The sequence below is a fragment of the Papaver somniferum genome, unplaced genomic scaffold, assembly GCF_003573695.1.
Source record: "Papaver somniferum cultivar HN1 unplaced genomic scaffold, ASM357369v1 unplaced-scaffold_115, whole genome shotgun sequence".
Taxonomy (NCBI): Eukaryota; Viridiplantae; Streptophyta; class Magnoliopsida; order Ranunculales; family Papaveraceae; genus Papaver; species Papaver somniferum.
In genome coordinates this window covers 4,472,201-4,493,772 of record NW_020620492.1, presented here as the reverse complement: position 1 = coordinate 4,493,772, position 21,572 = coordinate 4,472,201, and the positions used below count along the sequence as shown (strand labels likewise).

Here is a 21,572-nt window from a genome sequence, read left to right as displayed (position 1 = left end):
ATTGTATACCCACATTTTCATTAACGGTGTTATAAACGAGCAGTTAAATATAGAGTGTAAACAGCATGTAATTCATGTTTTAATGTCTCGACCAATATAGTCCCGCCAAGTGTCCTTTCCAGTTTATTTAATTTAATTTGAGGGGATTTTAAATTCACCGTGCGAACGTGGGAGCTCATATGACTTAGCATTTTAAAAGAGGGATCCCGCCAAGTACCCTCTCCAAGTTTACTAATGCCTAAAGCTTTTATCTAATTTAATTTGAGGGGATGTCAAACTCACAGTGCGACCTGGAAGCTCATATGACCTAGCATTTTAAAGGAAGGGAGATTACAAAGCAAGGAACCCAATATCCTCCTAATCAGAAAAAAGCCATGTGCGTAAGCTGTAACTTTACCGAGAAGATCACTATGGAAAGAGTAAACGCACCTATTTCCCTCCAACAGCTTTTTACATTTGAATTTTTCTTGCAGTTCAGAATCATATCCAAGCCTTTCTCACCCAAGTTATGTGCCTAAGAACATCAATGGGTAATGGCAATTAATCTGGTGGTCTTCTGATCAGAAAGCAAATTGTAACATAGAGCAAGAGATATTGTTTGTTGTTGTTGTTGTCTTTGGGAGCTTAAGAAAGGGTCAAATAATGTAACCCGTTAACTTACTTTAATAATATTGTTAATTGAGTGAAGGATATGTAATTCTGGTTTTTTTAGATGATGGATATTGGAGATGGCAAACAAGATTTTCTGAGAGTTTGATCATGTTTCCCTTCTGTGCTTAGCTACCATTAGTCCCTAGAATGTGTTTCAAATAGAAACACGACTTCTAGCAAATCCTCTAAACCAACTAGTATCCTACATACAAAGATTCGTTAGAAATCTCAGACTATAGATATTAAGGAGATATCAAGAAGAGGCCAAGACGGGATTTATTAACCTAAGATTCTTTGACTCAAGTTTCCTTGAAATTCTTATTTCCTCAGATTCATGAATCCTTTGCGGTATCTAAGATGCATCAATATACACCATCAACTTTTAAGTTAAAAAAACAACGAGAGGGAGGTATCAGCTACAACGGGTATTGACAGAAAGAAAAAAGGATATTGCATTTGACAGAACAATGTGTACATGCATCAAGAGCAACGTGTTAATCTAAAAATAACTGCTGATAAGAAGCGTATTGAACAAGAATATGTTTTTTAACCAAAAAATAAGGACAAAATTCAGTCACACAAACATGACTTTTCTAATCACGAAGAGCTTATCCCAAAAATGAAATTCCTCAATAGAAGTTTACTGCAAATTTGAAATTGCGATAGTGTATGAACATAGTTTTTTTAATCTTTTGGACGGACATCTTTTACATTTGTTGTGCATATGCCCCAACTAGTGTTAGTAAGGCAATATGTGTTCGACGTGCATCACAACAACATAGGATCACAGGACTGTCAGGACTGCAAATGATTGGTACTCAAATATATTATAACGAGAACGCACTGCACACCTTAGAAAAATGGATGGTGCACGTAACATAATAATCTTATTTCTAAGAATAAAACGCTGCTATTCAAAGTAAGACGAGGTAATGACCAAAAAATAAACAGCCCCATCCAGACATAATAAGGTTAATAAGCACACCTCTATCTATATAATGACAGCTATATCTGTTCTAATTTAATTCATAAGCGTACCTCTATATAATTGTAAACAACATCTTTCACCATTTGATCTTCTTGCCTTGAACCAATTTTTTCCCATTATTTTCCTTCGGATCATCTCTTTTATTAGATGAAGGGAAGACGTCTATATATTTTTTTTTCTTATAGATGTATACACATAATTTGTGATCGAACACGTGTCAAGGAGAAGATACGTGTACTCCATCAACTGAAAGGAGCATCAAGGCACTGATGACACGTTGTGACAATAAAGGCATGCATCTCCATCATCCTCCACGTCACTATCATCACACGGATTCGACAGTGCTAAATCAAGGGAAGATTTATGGGATCACTTTTTACCATCTCTAGAGAGACCCAGATCGAGCGGCTGAGAGGAAATGAAGATAACACACGCGTCAACAGCTGTCTGAGGCGTGCAGACTGTCCAACCATCCGCATTGAATGCTACACACCTAGGGCACGTGTCAACATTTCCGTGGAAGAGTCAGAGGCGGATCATCGTATCAGCAGGATACCGCTGGGTACCATCAGTTCCAAATGAAGATACCATCGGGATGGACACACTTACCAAGACGATAAGGAAAAGCTGCCTCAGAGAGCAGGGTCTCATGCCATAGATCTATAAATACCCAGCTCCACCAAGGGAAAGGGGGTCGACCAGAGAACTATAGTTCAGGAGAGAGAAATTCAAGAGTAAGTATGTGTTTTGTTGTAACCCCTCTAGCATCGTTCCCTACTCAGAGTCACTCGACTATCCATTGTAATTGAAAAACCAACCCCGTGGACGTAGACCTTAGTGCTGAACCACGTAAATCATCGTCTTATTTACATTCCGCACTTATAATCTTCTAGTTTACTCATTATGCAATGTTTAATTCATTATAGATATCCTTATGATGCAAGAAGAGGACGAACCCGAAGGCTCCGAGTCTACCGTGCATTTATTACATGTTGTATTACATGTATTTCAACTATTTCATTGATTTCACTCATTATGCGAATGTTGTTTGTGGACACGAAGATGTCATCGTCATTTCCGTGTTCACAATCTGACGCTAGAAACATGGACTTTTTTCCCGGTAAAAGATTTATCTTTCTCTGTGATTTTGCTCTTGTGTCACTCACTGTTATTCCTCAAATAATAGTGTTTTGGGTAGCTTATCATTGCATACTTTTTAGATCAATCGAAAAGCTCTTTTAGATCTGCGTTTTCTATTGTAAAAATCCATTAGATCTGCGTTCTCTTTCACAAAACTTTTTGGATTTATCTTTCCCTTAAAATAACCAGTTAAACTCATGTTTTTCCTCGCAAAAACCGGATCCGTGATCTTTCTCGTAAAATTTTTCAGGATACGTGCTTTTCTTGATTTGATCTGTGATCTTTTTTTTATTGTACGTCCCGGAAAAAGATTTATCTTACCCTGTGAACTTTTTTAAGCCACTCAGTACCGTCCTTTGTTATGGATTTTGGGTGACATACCTTTGAAATCGTTTTATTTAAATTTTTATCACTATGAGAAAATATTCATATCATGCATTTGCTAACAAATATACATCAAATATATGTTTTCATACATAGAAAACTCTTGGATCTGCCTATTTTCACGAAGTATTTCTAGACCCGTAAGTGGATCCATGTTTTATGATTGTTGGATCTACATTTTCCCTAGAAAGAGTTTTTGGATCTGTTCCCGATCCATGTTTTCCGTGAGAATCTTTAGGTGTACGTTATGGTTTTTTCCTTTTCTTCGGACTGACTTTGCTAACAAAACCCATGTGGATATTGTTTCTTCGACAACGTTTCTCATTTGCCGAAAATCGAAGATGGATAAAACAAAGGGTGCGGGAAAAGCCAAGGCATCGTCAAAATAAACACCAAGGACAACTCCAGTTATGACATATAGCAAAAAAAAAGGTGAAAAACTTAAAGAAGACAAGAAGAAGCAGGATGGAGCAGAAAGCACGATCCCATTGGATGCCGGCGCAATAGCAACAGCAGCGCTGAAAGCCGCAACAACCAAAGCAGGTGCCGCCAAAGTAAGAACGACAACTCGAGCAATCGAACGAAGAGAAGGGATGGCGGAGTCAGTGATATAAAAATCCATTTACGGGATGCCGCTCACCAACGAGCAGAAACAACCGCTGCTAACCAATCAACCTCTTCTGATGACAAACCAACCAGCACAACAACCAATGGAGCTTCCAACCCCGCACGTCGATCCACCGGTCCCCTTAATACATATTGTTGATGAATATCACACTGTAGCCGCCGGTGGACAAGCACAAGTGGGAACTCCGAACCAAGGATCGAACCATTCTATCCAAATGATGGCAGAGCTTGAAGAGTTGAAGAGAATCCAGAAGGTATACGCAGGCGTTACTCGCATAAGAAAACTAGCAGCTCAAAGATAGGATCGCCCACAGTAACGAAATAGGGAATCTGCACGATGAATATAATTCCAAGGCACCACCGCGAAATTAGGACCGAAGGATGGTAGTGGCCAACGTTAACAATCCTGAACCTTTAAATCGAAGAGAGACCAGAGGAAACAGACTATCCGATCCAGATTATGTTCCTGAGGACTCAGACTATTTCGATAGGTAGAACCGAAGATCAGAATGATCTACGTTCAGAGAGGACCACCAGCTCGCAATGGAAAACCTTCATGCTGAAATGATGGCCGAAATTCAGCAACTAAAGACAAGGAAAGGGGGAGGAAGGCTAGAGGAAGTGATGAGAGAAGCTGCCACCACACCACTGACTGAACATTTGGCCAAAGCTCTTATTCCCCAAAAGTGTTCCATCCCATCCTTCGAATGTTACGATGAATCCAGTTACCCCGCTGCCCATCTTCGGTACTACAATCGAACTTTATCCCGATGAGGTCAGGATGACGTAGTCCTCTGCATATATTTCCCTTCAAGCCTGAAAGGATCGGCTCTATCTTGGTTCGATAACCTACCACAAAATTCCATTGACTCCTACATCCATCTCACTGAAAAATTCCTAAGAACTTACATGTACAACAAGGCCGTCAACGCAGGAATGAAAAAGCTCTTTTTGCTAGCGGTCGGTCAATGAAACCATCATGGAATATATACCGTAGGTGGCACAAAATCTATCAAGCGATAGGGAATGTAGATCCGGTGGTCAGTATCAATTGATACAAGTGGGGATTGGATAGGATGAGCCCATTGTTTAATGAGATTCATGGAAGTATACCCACGACCGAATGAGACCTTCAAGTAATTATCGAAAAGCACGCCAGATTGGAGGAAATCCAGCGGGAAAATCCTAGGGCCCAGACGCAAAGATCTTATCGGACTAACTCGGTGGAACAAGCCGACGGATCCAAAAGAGGCAACTCGGTCGAACCTTCCAACGAAGATAAGAGGGTACGAAGGGATGATCGTCGGCGTAATGATCGGAAATTTGAAGATCAAGTTTACACGAAGCTGAACACCAACTACACTCGCATTTTAAGGGAGATTAAGGATCGATAAAACCTAGAATGGCCTTGGTCCAAAGGAAAGCAGCCACCCATGTCTGAGAAATCAAGGGATTACTGTGAGTATCACTGCTTCAATGGACATCAAACCGAAAAGTGCAAGAACCTCAAAATAATGATCCAAAAGATGATCGACGCCGGTGACCTCAAGCAATATGTTCAGAAGGCAGAAACCGATGGTAGGACAAAATGAAACAAACAAGTCCAACTACCTGAGGGTAATAGAACGCTCAATACTATTTCGTGCTCCGAACCTGACGGTCCTTCACTGACTTCCCAGATAGGAAAAAAGTTGAGAAAGCAATTTGATGACTATTGAGAGTTGTACAAGCTCGATGGAGTCGAAGTTGATGAACATGAACAATGGATGAACACACCAATGACATTTGATGCAGAAGATGTCGAGGAAGACATGGAGGACCACAACGATCCTTTGGTTCTCACGTTACCAGTAGCAGGGTGCAACGTCAAGAAGATTCTGACTGACGGAGGGAGTTCAATAAACGTCTTGTTTTATGATACGTACAAACGAATGGAAATGAATGATGATCAACTGATGTCTTCTTACTATACCATCTATGGATTCAACGGTGCACCAACGAAGCCTCTAGGAGACATTGTGTTACAAGTGAAGGCAGGCCCAATAAAAGTCGATACACGATTCAGCGTGGTAGACGTTCCTTCTCCCTACAACACCATCATCGGCGAAGATGGGTGCACAAACTCAAAGGATTAGCAGAAACATATCACCAATACCTTAGATTCCCAATACCCGAAGGGGTCATGGAAATTAAGGGAGATCAGGTCATCGACCGAGAATGCCAAGCTCTACAAAACCAACTCAATAATGAACAAGATGAGCAACGAAAATCCCGAAGGAACATAAACAAAGCAGCTTCCAAGGAAAAGACGATCGATCTATACCTTGAAGAAACCTCAGAAAAAAGCCTAACAAAGGGTAGCATTGTCCTAACTACCGAAACAGGTACCTCAGCTGCTAAGGAAGCTGAAGAGCTTACTAAATAACAATTAAAGAACGTTCCTCTCATAGGGGAACTGAAGCCTACATTCACATCTGTAGAACCCACGAAGGAGATCAACATAGGAACTAAAGAAGTCCCGAAGATGATCAAGATAGGAACCCTAATGGATACGGAACGAGAAGAATCCCTAAGCAAAATACTCACGGAACATTTGGACGTATTTGCATGGAGGCTAGGAGATATGTCAGGAATTGATCCGAACATAATCCAACACGAACTTCGTATAAAGACGGGCACGAACCTTTTTAGGCAGAAAATACGCAAGGTAGCGCCACAATATCATCAGGTGATTGAGAAAGAACTCCGCAAGCTTTTGGAGGCGGGATTCATCAAGGAAGTAAAGTACCCAACATGGATCTCGAACATGGTCATCGTACCAAAGAAGAATGAAGGAGTAAGGATATGCATTGACTTCACCAACCTCAATAAAGCGTGTCTGAAGGATGGTTACCCACTCCCAAGCATCGGACAATTGGTATAAGATGTTGAGGGATATTAAGAATTGTTATTTATGGATGGATATTCTGGTTACAACCAGGTAGCCTTGGAAGAAGAAGATCAACAACATACGACATTCTACAACCCGCACGGCCTCTATTGTTACACACGGATTCCCTTCGAGCTGAGGAACGCAGGGGAACCATTCCAGAGGATGGTCGATGCTATCTTAAATCCATGGATTGGGAACACTTTAGAAGTCTATGTTGATGACATGCTCGTCAAGAGTAAGCTCCGCAAAGACCACCATCAAGACTTGAGAGATATCTTCGATGCCATGAAGAAATACAACATGAAAGTAAATCCAGAAAAATGTACATTCGGCGTCACGTCAGGAAAGTTCCTCGGATATCTAGTGACAAAGAGGGGCACCAAAGTCGATCCTGCTAAAATCCAGGCCATTGTGGAAATGCCGTCCCCAAAGATATTGAAAGAAGTCCAAAAGCTCAATGGATCCCTGGCATCATTGGGGAGATTCATCGCTAGATCGTCGGAAAAATGAAAGCACTTCTTCAACATCCTCAAGAAAGGGAGTACGTTTGCATGGACCACTGAATGCGAAGAAGCCTTCCAGAAGATTAAAGAGTACCCTGTCCACGATCCCGATCCTCAAGAAGCCCGGTCCCGATGAGGTGATGGCCCTTTACGTAGCAGCGACCAAGGATGCAGTCAGTGCAGTACTTGTCAAAACCAACACGAAGGTCGAACAACCAATCTACTACGTCAGCAAGACTCTCAACCCGGCAGAAAGAAACTACACGAAGATTGAACAACTCATACTGGTATTAGTATGGGCAACCCAAAAGCTGGGAGCCTAATTCTTGACTCATTATGTTTGTGTCCCATGTAAAGCGCCGCCGGAAGCTGTTCTCAAAAATGCTGGGAAAGTTGGAAAGATAACGAAATGGAATACCCATCTTGGTCAATTCAATTTTATCCACGAGATCCAAACAACCCAAAAGTCACAAGTCTTGGCGGATTTTTTAGCATACCTACCTCTGGATAATGACTAATAAGTGAAGGACATACCAGAAGCAGAAGAGGACGGAAAGTATCCAGTCGAAGTACTCGAACCCTCAAGCCAAAGAAGATGGGAGGTATTCGTCGATGGATCAAGGAACATAGATGGTGCAGGCATGGGTATCGTAATTACCACCCCGACCGGAGATAAGATCGTGCACGCGCTAAGACTGGAATTCAAGGGGCACACCAACAACATTGTGGAATACGAAGCCATAGTACATGCCATTCGTCTGATAATAGAAATGGGAATAACGGATATACGCCAAACAAGTGATTCACAACTAGTCATTCGACAAGTAGAACTGGAATATAATGTTTATGATGAGACCCTTCAGTATATATGGCTTTGGTCCAAACCCTAGCATCACAAGTACCCAACATCAAATTCCGGCATCTATGTAGAAGAGACCTCAGGCATGCTGATGCCTTAGAATACATATCGTCTATGCTAAAGGATGAAAGTGTTAAGTCCATCAAGATAACAATATTATATTAGCCTTCGATCACTCCAAATCAATCCTCCGCCAGAAATTGTGAAGACGATGTAGGGGAGGACATTGCTGACGATGATGTAGGGGAAGATATCATCGAAGACTTCGCCGAAGACGATATCTTATCAAAAGCGAATAAGGACGAAGACTTCAGCAACGAGGAGGACTGGAGAACCGAAATTCTTCTTTGTCTTAAAGAAGGAACGTTGTTCCCAGACTTGAAGCAAGCTCTAAAAATACAATCATAGGTAGGGAGATGCGATCTTCGTGACGGAATTCTATATAAAAAATCTTTCATCGGACCCCTACTACGCCGCCTTTCTAGACATGAAGGACATCATGTTGTAAAAGACATCCACTACGGAGATGCAGGAAACCACAGTGGGATGAGATCATTGGCGGAGAAAGCAAAAATGCAAGGGTATTACTGGACACAAATGATGCAGGATGCCGCTAGAATGTGTAGAAGGTGTGAGGAATGTCAGCGGTTCTCTAAGAGAATCCATGCCCCAGCAACGAATTTAATGGGGCATAGACATCGTCGGACCCTTGGTTGAAGGAACGGGTAAAATACGATTCTTAATCGTAGCCACTGACTACTTCAAAAAATGGGTGGAAGCCAAAGCTCTAGCCAGAATCAGATATGTGGATGTATTCACTTTCATTTTTCAAAACATCATTTGCAGGTTTGGCATCCCCGCAGAAATTGTCTCCGATAATGGCAAGCAACTACAAGGGAAGAATATAAACATGCTCTTTGACACCTCCAAGATCAGGAACAAATCGACTCCCATCTACCCCCAGAGCAGCGGAAAAGCTGAAGCCACAAATAAGACCCTCGCTCTTATCCTCAAGAAGTCATTAGATGAGCACAAAGGCCGATGGTGTGAGCAACTACATAATGCATTATGGTCAACTGAACCACACAAAGGTACGCTACCGGTGAATCCCAGTTCCTCCTCACTTATGGAGGCGAAACAGTCATTGTAACAGAGATCATCATGCCGACAACAAAGACCAAATCATGGAAAAAGAACCTTACAGCGGATATGATGTTGGAAAGGCTCGATGATCTAGAATAAATAAGGGAGACATCTAGCATTACAAAGAATGGAAAACTACCAACGAAGGTTAGCAAGAGAATACAATAAAAAGGTTAAGATTATAAATTTTGTAGAAGGAAAGCATGTTCTAAGAACTATACCGCGATATCAACGAGAGAAAAAGTGGGAAAAATTAACACCAACATGGGGAGGGCCATTTGTAATACATGACATCGCAGGGAACGAATCTTATTATATGCGTAATCTAAAAGGAGAAGTCCTCAGGAACCCCTGGAACGCAAAATACCTCAAGCCATATTATCCATGAAACAATGCAGTTCTGCACCTGCGTGAAGAGCACCAGAAGAAGAAGACGGCGTACCCGCTCGATGTGTTTCTATCTCCGGCAGAGGAATATCAGACCTCACTATATTAATCAAATGAGAATAATTTGTATTAATCTTATCGATCAACGTATAACGAAGAATCTGAAAACGATCCATCATAAACTTAAACATTGGGGAAACTACCTAAGTACAATCTCTCCGGACTCCCATATCAATGTCTATGAGTGTACGACCATGGGGAAGCATTCCAGCATAAAGAGATACCCAACCAAGCTCAAAGAAGCGGTTCGGAGGAATGAATGCATGTAAATAAGGCAATAAAGCATCACATTACATAGAACGCTGCTTCAACCCCCACCGTTTGGTAATCCTCTGGCCAAGGATTGGCCGACAGGGTGACAGGTCCAATATAAGTAACGAAGGTACATGCCTCTGTTATTTCCCAAACACTTTCTTTTTTATTACTACGCTCCAACAAGTAAATTAAAACATGAACAAATTTGCATTGCAGAAAAAACTACAGTTGTACATACTAAAACAGCAAGTGATCCATACCAAGAAAGTTGATTACATGTTTTGGGGAACTGAACAAAGAATACAAAAAATATACAAAAAAAGACCCGAATCCAAGTAATCAACAAAGATCAACTTTCTATCGTTGCACAGAGAGCTACTTCTTCCCCGAAGGCTCGACGTGGCCAGTAAGATGCTCCTTTTATATTTGATAGGACAAAACGCTATCCCCAGAAGATGGGTCAGAGGTGCACTTAAGGAGACCAGGGGCAGGACGACGCTTGTACTTCTTAAAAATGCCATGCTCCTTCAAGAGACTCTTCTCCACCCCGGTCCGAGTCTTGTTAACTTCCTCTGCGAGATGGAAACGAGCCTTATGAGTAATGACGTCAGCCTTGAGCTAGGATTGTGACAGCAAGGTCTTCAGCCGATCAATCTCCTTGGACGATGCCTTCGCCGCTTCATCCCGAGACCCTGCCAGCGCTTCATAATACTTAGTTTGTCCATTATGCTTTACTAATCAGATTGAGCCTATTCAAGCTTCGCATTTGCAAGGCCAAGTTGTCCCTCGAGCTCTCTAACAAGAAGAAAGAAAAACATTAGAAGGTTGAAAGAAATGGGCACCCACGACAAAACGAAGCTATACCTTCGACATTAGCCGAAGCTATCTCATATTCATTTACTACTGCGTCCCGGGCTTCATCGAGAAAATCGTATTCACCAGAAAGTTTCTTATAATCAAGTTGAAAATTCTCGAGAGCATATTTACACTCATCTAACTCTACCTGCTTCACAGAATCTAAGTATTGGAGGCGATTGACTTCATTAGTCATCCCTTCGATCCCCTTAGTGAGCTTGTACATATTAACCTCTAGGTCCTTCTCGGATTCCACTAGACGAGCAACATCGGCCTGAGAAGCACTTAAAGCATTACTAAGGTCATGGGCCTCTGCTCTAGCATCACCCCTCTGCCGAACGAGCCGTCGTATATAATCCCGAACTTCAGGATCATGGGATGAACAAGCTTGGCGCAACTCTTCTTCCAAATTTGCTACTTTGGTTTCTAAGCGAGAGATATCCTCACGCGCCTCACGCAGATTCTCACGAGTCCACAAAAAAGCACCATTGAACTGACGACGATCAGCGTTCATATTATTCTGCATATCAACCATCTGCTCCATACTTTCTCGATACCGAGCCGCCGATTCGTTATGCTCATCGTCCCGGAAGTTCTACTTTTAAGCTTCATCCTTAATATTCGATACCAATTCTATAATCTGAGAAATTTGACGAGTCCTTTCATCCCGAAGCCATATTAATTCTCTGGCATCGCCCGCTGAAGACAGGGTCGGGAGACTCAGAAAACACATTAAAAAAGGCGAAATGAGAATAAGAGGAGGAGATACAAACCTTTAGAAGACGAAGCCTCGACACGAGCCTTCTACAATTCACCACGAAGAGAAAAAACTTCCATACGAAGCTTTTCTTCGGTAGCGCCGACTTGCTCCTTTCCCTTCAACTGGTTCTTCAATTGCAGTATTTCTTTATCCTTGACACCCAGATATTCTTGGGCGTTGAACAACTCATCATCCCTTTGGGGAAGCTTCGCCTCTAGCTTCGATGACTTAGCTCTAAAAAATTGGTACAAGGTATGGTTGCAATGCTCGCTAGTCGCCTACTATTATAGCAGGGAGCAAACGAACCATTAAACAAATATAACGCAGAGCTAAAATTCGTCAAAACAAATATAACACAGTACCCCGAGGATGCGCTGTCGAAGAAAACCATACTGGAACCCATCAACCACCGCCATCATGTCAGAAATAGACAAATGAAGATTAGACAAAAGATTTGAAGTAAAAGGACTCAAATCCCGTTTCCACATCTCAGCGACCCTTTCACGAGAAGATAGTTGCATCCGCTGACGATTAAAAGAATTAGAGTCCCTCTCCTCAGGTATTAAAGGGGAAGAGTGGGTCACGTTCATTAATTTCATTTTATTCAACCAGTCAAAGGTCTCGTCGTTCCCTTCACGCAGTACAACATTGACGAACCCTTCGGAAGCTGTACCAGCAGTAGTCTCCTTACCAGCACTCGACCCTTAACCAGCCTCGGTCCCCATACCAGCATCAGCCTCGTTAACAAAATCGGCACGAGCAGTAGCAGCAGATTTTCTCTCTTAGGATTCCTTATTGGCACAAAGTTCAAAATCCTCTCCATCAGAGCTGTTATCCTCTTCGACCCCATGCTCGACGTCATCTTCGACCTCGACCTCCCAAGTATCGTTAGGAGATAATAGTGAGAAATTGGATGCAATCCCCAAGGCAACAACAATATCAACCTGCCCACCAGATGAGTAGATTTTTCCGAAGGAGAACTCCTGAACCGGTTCATAGGGGATTGTTGATTGAATATCAGAACCTCCATTCCTCTGGCGTGGGGAAGGAGAAAGCTCAGGATCGGTAACATGAACATCTCCTTTACCTCCAGGGCCAACTTTTCCTATGGCTTCACCACAAATATCTTCATCATCTCCATAATTATGAGGCGACGTCTCCGTACGCTCCTCATCATCGTTATCATCTTCCTCTTCTCCTTCAACATACTCATCGTTCACTTGGCTAGTGACCTCATCGGGAATTTCTGCTTCCTAAACAGCGACAATAGAGGACTGAACCGGTCCAATCTTTTTCTTCTTCGAAACCTAAAAAGTATCACAGTTGATCTCTGATTCCAGGGGCAAGCATACATATACAACAATCTCACGAGGAATCATACCTTAATAGTAGTAGTACCCTTCGAAGGAAGAGTGGCATCAGAACCCTCATCATCCTCAGCATCAGCAACATCGACAGTATAATCAAAGTTCATGCCTTCAAAAGTTAACTTCCAAGGGAAGAAATCTCTATAACGAGACGGAGCACCTTCACGATCCTTGCTATCAGCAGTACGTTTCCATCTATCCAGACTAGGGACCCAACCATGGGCCCAAGGACCAATGACTTCAATGGGAGTACCGTGCCACTCATAGTCGTGATTAAGTTTGAGACGCTCCTTGGAGAGAAAAATTCTGGTTTTTCAGTACCTTCGGTACCAGGGACGAACCGAAGCTTCAAATAACTCACCTCACTCAAGAGACAAATCTCACCTTGAGAATAAGCCACTACACCAAAACATCCAATTTGCGACGTATATATGCGTTGCAATGGATTTCACCAACGCATATATCAGTTGGGAATATGGCGTAGCAAATTTATGTGCAATGCCAAAATCCGTTGGGCAAATTAATTTGTGCAACGCATAAAACGTTGGTCCACTGGTTTACCAACGTTTGTTAAACAACGAATTCCTTAATTTGTGCAAGGTTTACAATAATTTAGGCAACATATTACTCTAATTTGAGCAACACTTATATACGTTACAAACCCATTTACAGGTAAAAAATAAATAAATCCCGACCGTAGTTCCAGGTAAAAAACAATTCCAACAATACTACCGGCAAATTTCTGCACCTTCATATACCACTGTAGATCAACTAAAAGACCCAATTTTTCATATGAAAATGGAATAACATGGATTACATACACATGTATTACACTCTCTACAAGAGATCCGAAATAGACATAGTAAATGCTTTATTGAACTTGTACAATTAAAGGAGACGACTAATACATCGCAGGACTTGAAGATAATTAATCTCGGAATACCAGAGCTGAACTATGATTGAGTTAACATACCAATTATGACTAATACATAATGATTAGATCAACAAGAAAATAATAGGAGTGTGTAAGATGTTGGCACACTACAGGACCTACCCAAGTTTAAACTAGCCTCTGATATACTCTAAATTGAAAAACTAACATAAATGGTACAAGGTACCTCGATCCTTTTTCCGCACTTGTCACCACGCCATGATGTAATGAACCAATCCATCCACAACATTACCAGCTTCATACCTTTTTTTCCTGCAGACAGAACAATCAAATGTTCATTCCAAAATATAAGGAAATGAATATAAACCTATTACAAAAAAAAAGACTGTACAATCGATAATGTTCACTCCACCAACAAACACTAGCAGATAAGGTCACAGGGCATCAAATCGAACCATACAAGCATATGCACAATATCACATAAAACACCACCTTATCGCCATGGACTATTGCCTTTCATATATGGAGTACTGCCATGGACTTCAAGTACAACTAAACATCTTTCATATATATGTATTGCCATGGTTCATCCAAATAATTCTCTTAGAGGAATGCCTTCTATTTGTTGTGTCATAAAATAAAAACGAAGTCCTTGAAATTACCAGTTCAGTTGTTTGGAGTCCTGTATGGGAAATTCTGAATCAAAATGTCCTCTATAGTCGCACCATTTTTACCACCACCTGCACATAGTGCACTATCAAGTGAAACATCAACAGTGAATTATATTTCTCATAGGCATTTCCATAAACAACTGAACTACACAGACAAACAAGTCTACGTTGACAAATGACTCCATAATAAGCGTCAAAGAAACCGGTCCATGAAAGAATTAAGAAAAATAACCCGATGAGCTTATCAAAGAAACCATGGAACATAGGATGCACTCAAGTGCGATGATTTCCTTACTGGATCGAAAGAGTACTATGCAGCAACACTCGACAATCTACCAGTTGAATAGAATATAGTAGAACATCTGCTTCAATCAAAATGGAAAGATATACGATATTGACAATACTTACAGGAAAAAGAGAAGGCAATACTACTCTCTTCACAAGCCTTAAACACACATAAAAAAAATGCAGAAAGATAATAAACTTTTAATCAACAAGAACGTTAGCTTTCCTCACCAACCACTGAGCACCAGCATCCACCACCCCTAGAAGCATCACCCACCACTAACATCCACCCCCACTACCAGCCACCGTCCACAACCAGCATCCACCACCACTTAAAATCCCACAATCACTGAAAATGACTGGATATGGAACACTATTAGAACTAGACAACTAGATTGGTAGAACTACAAATTCAAAATCACAAAACCACTAAATCAGATGTCACAATTCGAAACCTCAAAAAAAACTTTAAAATTAAAGGAAAAACGAAAAAAACATGTATGATTATCAAGGAACAAACCAAACAAACTTATCAGTCGGTTTATGTTTAAGAAGCTTAACAGTTTCGACTACGCTTTTTCCCCAGCAATTTCCCCTTTCAACAATCACTTAAATAACAAAATTGAATATCACACACACCTAGACAATGAATAAATCAGAGAATGAACATAGATAGATTATACTACCTGTCTTTAAGCCATCTGAAACTCTTCCTAAAAGATTATTTCATCTTTCCTTCAACAAAATAAACTTTATAACTGGAAAATTTTTCCTTCCTGTTTAATTCAAGACCATTAACTCCAATTCTATGATAATGGTGAACCACCATTTTACCTTTATTAGATCAAAAATCCTTCAAAATAATGAACTTTGTTAGTGATTTCTACTGAAAAGAAGAAAAAAAAACAACGAAACCCTAAGTTTCGATTTTTCTAACATGAGAAAAAACCCAAATCTCATATCTGAACGATTTCTATGAGTTTTTATTAATAAAATTCAGGTTTGAAAGAGATAAATTTTGATTTCAGAAAACTTGATTTCAATTCGAATATCTCGATTTAGGTTTAGAAGAGAAAGAAGATAAAAAAGAGAAAAGATAACGTTATGGGAGAGAAAAGGGTTTTGATACATGAGATTAGAGTTCAGAAGAGATATATTTTGATTTGTCATGATTTTGAAGATGTCGATTTAGGATTAGAAGACAAGCAGCTCAGGTTTAGAGGAGGAGAAAAATGGAGAAGAAGAAGAAGATAATGTTCTGCAAGAAATAAAAAATAGATGAAAAGGGCTAATAATTAGGTTGAAATATACGTTTAAGCCCTCGACTATATTAATAAAGGCAAGCGTGTCCTTTTCTATTATTTTTTTACTAATTATCAGTATTTGGTGCAACGTATTTATTGTGATAAACAACGGATTTAAGTCTACACTCTTAATATCCGTTGCATATCCAAAAACTCAAACGTTGGAATACCTGGATTTGGTGTAGTGAGCCACCGTACGAAGACCAGCACTCCACGGTTTTCGGTTCTACCATTAACGTACTACTCGAAGGAAGCATTAAATTTCACAGGTGTATATAGACTCTTTTATTCGGGATTGGGAATGTAACACGTCATCAGCGCATCACCCTGTTTGAGGAAGAAAACGGTTTCTGCCGATTTCAGTAATTGTGTGTGGGTGATAAACGAGTCTAAGCCCTAAACAATGTACTGCACGGGAGAACTTTGATTCGAGAGATCAATCTGTACAAATCCGGCCTAAACAGAGAAATGGCCGTTCCAGACTTGCTTCGGTCATAAAGTGAAGGAGAAGGGTTGGTCTTAGGGAGGGAAACGAAGAGAGTGTTGAAGCCAGAATAGTTGATTCTGGAAGAGTGGTTGTATTACGACTCGTATCAGAAGGTGCAACGCTAGCAATATGGAAAGCTAACAGGTGATTTCTGAGTGTTGTATTCTCCTGACCAAAAACGTGTATTTGGTGGAAATAGGTGAGACCTATTTATACAAGTCGCAATAAAACGTACCCTGGCCTTGTAAGAAGTGGAAGCGATTGAGTGGTGGAAGAAAAATGGTAACGGGTAACGCCTGGAATTGATGTTTCCATAATAAGGATACGTTTCACCATTATTTCTTGCCATTACTAACCGCCTCACTCTTATGACACTTTCTTGTAACGGGCGTTTTGCACGTCGCACGCTGTAAACCGCCAGACCAATACCCTGATGAGCATCCCCCAGTTTGTGACATGTTTTGATGTCTTGAGTGTTTTCATGGAAAACGTGTAGCGTGTTAATATTGTGGCAAGTGAGGATTGAGAGGCTTGCCGGTTCGGTGGCGACCTTCGACGGACGAGATTTGTATCTCAAGAGGAAGGGTAGTCATTGATTATGGCTACCTTTCGTTGGCAGCCAGCGTTGTAGCCGCGTCATAGCTTGCACATGCTATTGGCGTGGCCAAATAGGGTTTGGTGTCGTGACCAAAGAATTGGCACCGTAGCCAAGTGTGTGCCGTGGCCAAAGAATTGGCAGCGTAGAAAAATTAGGGTTTGGCGGCACAGTGGCGAACTTGTACGGCTGAGATCTGCATCTCTGGAGGAAAGGTAGTCGTTGATCGTGACTACCTTTCGTTTGGCAGCCAGCGGCATGGTGGCATGGACGACATGGCTCGCAAACTTTAGGCGCGGCCAAATTGGGGTTTTGGTATAAACTGTTTAATTTGGCATTGCGACCAAAAGTTGCCACAAGTTTGGTGGCGAACTTGTACGTCTGAGATCTGCATCTCAAGAGGAGAGTAGCCGTTGATCGTGGATACCTTTCATTTGGCAGCCAACGGCATGGCCGGCATGGATCGCATACTTTAGGCACGACCAAATTAGGGTGTTAGCAAAAATCGTGGAATTTGGAATTGCGGCCAAAAGTTGCCACAAGTTTGGTGGCGAACTTGTACGACTGAGATCCACAACTACCATCCTCGACTTCAGGTTGTTCAGTGACTGGACTTTCTGATCGTGAGGATGATATGTTGTGGATGCTTGTACGCTCGAAATCTTCCGGAGCCACTGGATGAAATAGATGGGTTGGGAGACGTTCCGTTGCCGATGTGATGCTATCAAGTCTTCAAGGACTTTGTTCCAAGCGACATCCTTCGAACAATCTTCTGAATCTTGGACTATCGTGTGGAAGGGGATGCGGTGAGCAATCCCCAGTTATAATTTTGTTAGATTCGATGGCATGGCAGAATATGTGAATGTATCTTTGTGGCGTGCTTTTGGAGTCTTCGATGCACATGTACGGCTTCATGTTGAGAAATTTTTGCGGCTCGTAAAACTTCGACAGTGATGATGTTGAAATCAGAAATAACCTGTTTGAGGGGAGTGAAAGCGTCCCATGCTGGTAGTACCCATATGTATCCTAATTTCATTGTATCGCATTGAATCCACGTCCACGGGATTTGATACAAGCTGATTGTACTCTTCTGGGAGTGAGGCTGGGATGATCAGAATATCACATGGACGAAATATTCTGGATAGCGAATAGGTAGAAATGAGATAGTTATGTTGTTTATCGTGGATCCCTCTGTTTATTCAAGAAAATATTTCAGCCGCATCTCTGGAGTTATCTCATGAATCTTTGATGGTCTTCGGGATGGACTACGATGAGCAGTCCCCAGTCACACTTTTATTTTGTTTCTGAAGTTGTTTTCTCTGAGAAGGCTTGGGATCCAACGCGGCCTCGTAAAGTATAGAAGGCGTCTTCTAGACAAAGAGGTGATGATATTCTTACGCTACACCCTTGAAGAGTAGATGACCTTGTCCGTGGCTATGACCTTTTGGTTGACCGTGTCTTCTGAGCCTTGACGGTGAAGTGATTCTGTGTAGATCCTCAGTCCCCAAGTATGGTTTACATGTTTCCATCTTGTATGGTCGGTGGGTTGACCATGATAAAGACATCACCATCGTGCGTTCATATTGGTGATTTTGTTACTTCTTCCGCGTGAAACTAAAATATGGATGAGTACAGGTTACCTTTGTCGTGATTGTTGTTATGGTGAAGCTCTGGCTGGTATCAAAAAACGAGCGGCAACAGTTCTTGGCCACAGATGTGATCAAAAGAGACTACATTGTCGAGGGAACAAAGTAGGTTGGAGGGATGCGTAAGAGAGAAAACTGTCCATAACCACGAGCCCTGGAAACATGGATCAAAAGGTGGCCACGACTACGAAGATTGGATGGATGCGATCATGATCCTTGACATGGAGAGTGTGGTGGAACGACCCTTTCCAGGAAGGAGTGGCGGCTACGACACGATCATCGTCAAGGGAGAGCGGTGGCTACGACACGATCCTTGGAAAGAAGGAGCGGCGCTAAAGCGGCTTCGGATCTTGGAGAGGACGTTGAAAATTTATGGAGTAAAAAGCTGAAGCTTCGGCTTCGGATCCCGGATCAGCTTATGGAGAGAACGCTGAAGCTTCGGTTTCGGATCCTGGAGCAGCTTATGGAGAGAACGTTGAAGCGGAGCGGCTGCTGGAGCGAATGTCGAAGCGGAGCGGCTGCTGGAGCGAACGTTGAAGCGGAGCCGCTGCTTGAGGACGTTGAAGCGGAGCGTCCGCTGGAGTGAGCGTTGAAGCGGAGCGGCTGCTGGTGGACGTTGAAGCGGAGCGGCTGCTGGAGTGAGCGCTGAAGCGGAGCTGCTGCTGGGGGACGTTGAAGCGGAGCGGCTGCTGGAGCGAACGTTAAAGGCGGAGCCGTTGCTGGAGGATGTTGAAGCGGAGCGACTTATTGAGAGAACGTTGAAGCGGATCCTTGAGAGAAACGTCGAAGCGGCTCTCGCTTTTAGGGTCTCTCAACAAAATGGCTCCTCAGGGTTTGATTCCGAGTTTTATGGGTGATGCCTTCCTGACCGCGAAAAGTCCCCAGTCACTCCTTGTCATATGATAACTGGTAAATGAGTCGTCTGAGGAATGAACCGCTGATCTCCGAGCGGATCGTTTGCTTCTAACATCTTGGGATCCGGGTTGAAGAATGAAATCGGGAATTAGAAATTGATATCGTAACCGAGAGATTAATCTCCCACTGTGGTCGCCAATTGTTTGAGGGTGAAAACGATTTCTGCTGATTTCGTTAATTTCGTGTGTGTGGGTGAGAAAAGAGTCTAAACCCTAAACAATGTACTGCACGGGAGTACTTTGATTCGAGAGATCAATCTGTACAAATCCGTCCTAAACCAAGAAATGGCCGTTCTAGACTTGCTTCGGTCGCAAAGTGAAGGAGAAGGGTTGGTCTTAGGGAGGGAAGCGAAGAGAGTGTTGAAGCCAGAATACTTGATTCTGGAAGAGTGGTTGTATTACGACTCGTATCATAAGGCGAAACGCTAGAAATGTGGAAAGCTAACAATTGATTTTTGAGTGTTGTATTCTCCTGACAAAAAACGTGTGTTTGGTAGAAATAGGTGAGACCTATTTATACAAGTCGCAATAAAACGTACCCTGGCCTCGTAAGAAGCGGGAACGATTAAATGGTGGAATAAAAATGGTAATGGGTAACGCATGGAATTGATGTTTCCATAATGAGGATACATTTCACCATAATTTCTTTCCATTACTAACCGCCTCACTCTTATGACACTTTCTTGTAACGGGTGTTTTGCACGTTGTAACCCTCCATACCAATACCCTGATGAGCATCCCCCAGTTTGTGACATGTTTTAATGTCTTGAGTGTTTTCATGGAAACCGTGTAGCGTGTTGCTATGTGTGGCAAGTGAATATTGAGAGGATTTCCGGTTCGGTGGCGACCTTCGACGGCCGAGATTTGTATCTCAAGAAGAAGGGTATCCGTTGATTATGGCTACCTTTTGTTGGAAGCCAGCGTTATAATCGCGACATAGATTGTGCATGCTCTTGGAATGGCCAATTAGGGTTTGGTGCCGTGACCAAAGAATTGGCACCGTAGACAAGTGTGTGTCGTGGCCAATGAATTGGCAGCGTAGCCAAATTAGGGTTTGGAGGCACGGTGGCGAGCTTGTATGGCTGAGATATCCATCTCAGGAGGAAGGGTAGTCGTTGATTGTGTCTACCTTTCGTTTGGAGGCCAGCGACATGGTGGCATGACCGGCATGGCTCGCATACTTTAGGCGCAGCCAAATTAGGGTTTTGGTATAAACCGTGGAATTTTGCATTGCGACCAAAAGTTTCCACAACATTGGTGGCGAACTTGTACGGATGAGATCTGCATCTTAAGAGGAGGGGTAGACGTTGATCGTGGCTACCTTTTTTTTGGAAGACATCGGCATGGCCGGCATGGCTCGCATACTTTAGGCGCGGCCAAATTAGGGTTTTGGAAAAAACCGTGGGAATTTGGCATTGCATCCAAAAGTTGCCACAAGTTTGGTGGCGAACTTGTACGGCTGAGATCTGCATATGAGGAGGAAGTGTTGCCGTTGATCGTGGATACCTTTCGTTTGGAGGCCTGCGACATGGTGCCAAATTAGGGTTTTGGCATAAACCGTGGAGTCTGGCATTGCGACTAAAAGTTGCCACACGTTTGGTGGAGAACTTGTACGGCTGAGATATGCATCTCAGGAGGAAGGTCGTGGCTACCTTCCGTTTGGCAGCCAGCGGCATGGTGGCATGGCCTGCATGGCTTTGGCGTGATATGGAGACGCAAGCATCGTGCGGAGTTGTTGGCTCGGCTTGGAGCCGCTGGCGTGGTGCGGCTTGGACGGAGCCGCTGGCATGGTGCGTCTTGGAGCCGCTGGCGTGGTGCGGCCTGGACGGAGCCGCTAGTATGCCTTTGGCACGGTAGTGTGGTTGGC

At 42.5% G+C, this 21,572-nt stretch overlaps 1 protein-coding gene and 1 long non-coding RNA gene across 2 annotated transcripts; one reads left to right on the top strand and one right to left on the bottom strand.

Annotated features, from left to right (window-relative positions):
• Positions 1 to 5,568: 5,568 nt before the first annotated feature.
• LOC113329203 lies at positions 5,569 to 5,925 on the top strand. The gene has a single exon (XM_026576167.1). The coding sequence runs from the start codon at positions 5,569 to 5,571 to the stop codon at positions 5,923 to 5,925; it is 357 nt and encodes a 118-aa protein (XP_026431952.1).
• A 7,749-nt stretch (positions 5,926 to 13,674) lies between these two features.
• LOC113329006 lies at positions 13,675 to 15,697 on the bottom strand. Its single transcript, XR_003349691.1, has 3 exons — positions 15,446 to 15,697; positions 14,466 to 15,118; positions 13,675 to 14,115 (listed from the first exon to the last, which is right to left on the bottom strand). It is a non-coding gene; the product is annotated as an uncharacterized LOC113329006 (long non-coding RNA).
• Positions 15,698 to 21,572: the final 5,875 nt, after the last annotated feature.

Bases quoted from the DNA above. Each gene is read 5' to 3' on its own strand.
- LOC113329203 (XM_026576167.1), top strand. From the start codon at position 5,569: ATGACATTTGATGCAGAAGATGTCGAGGAAGACATGGAGGACCACAAC.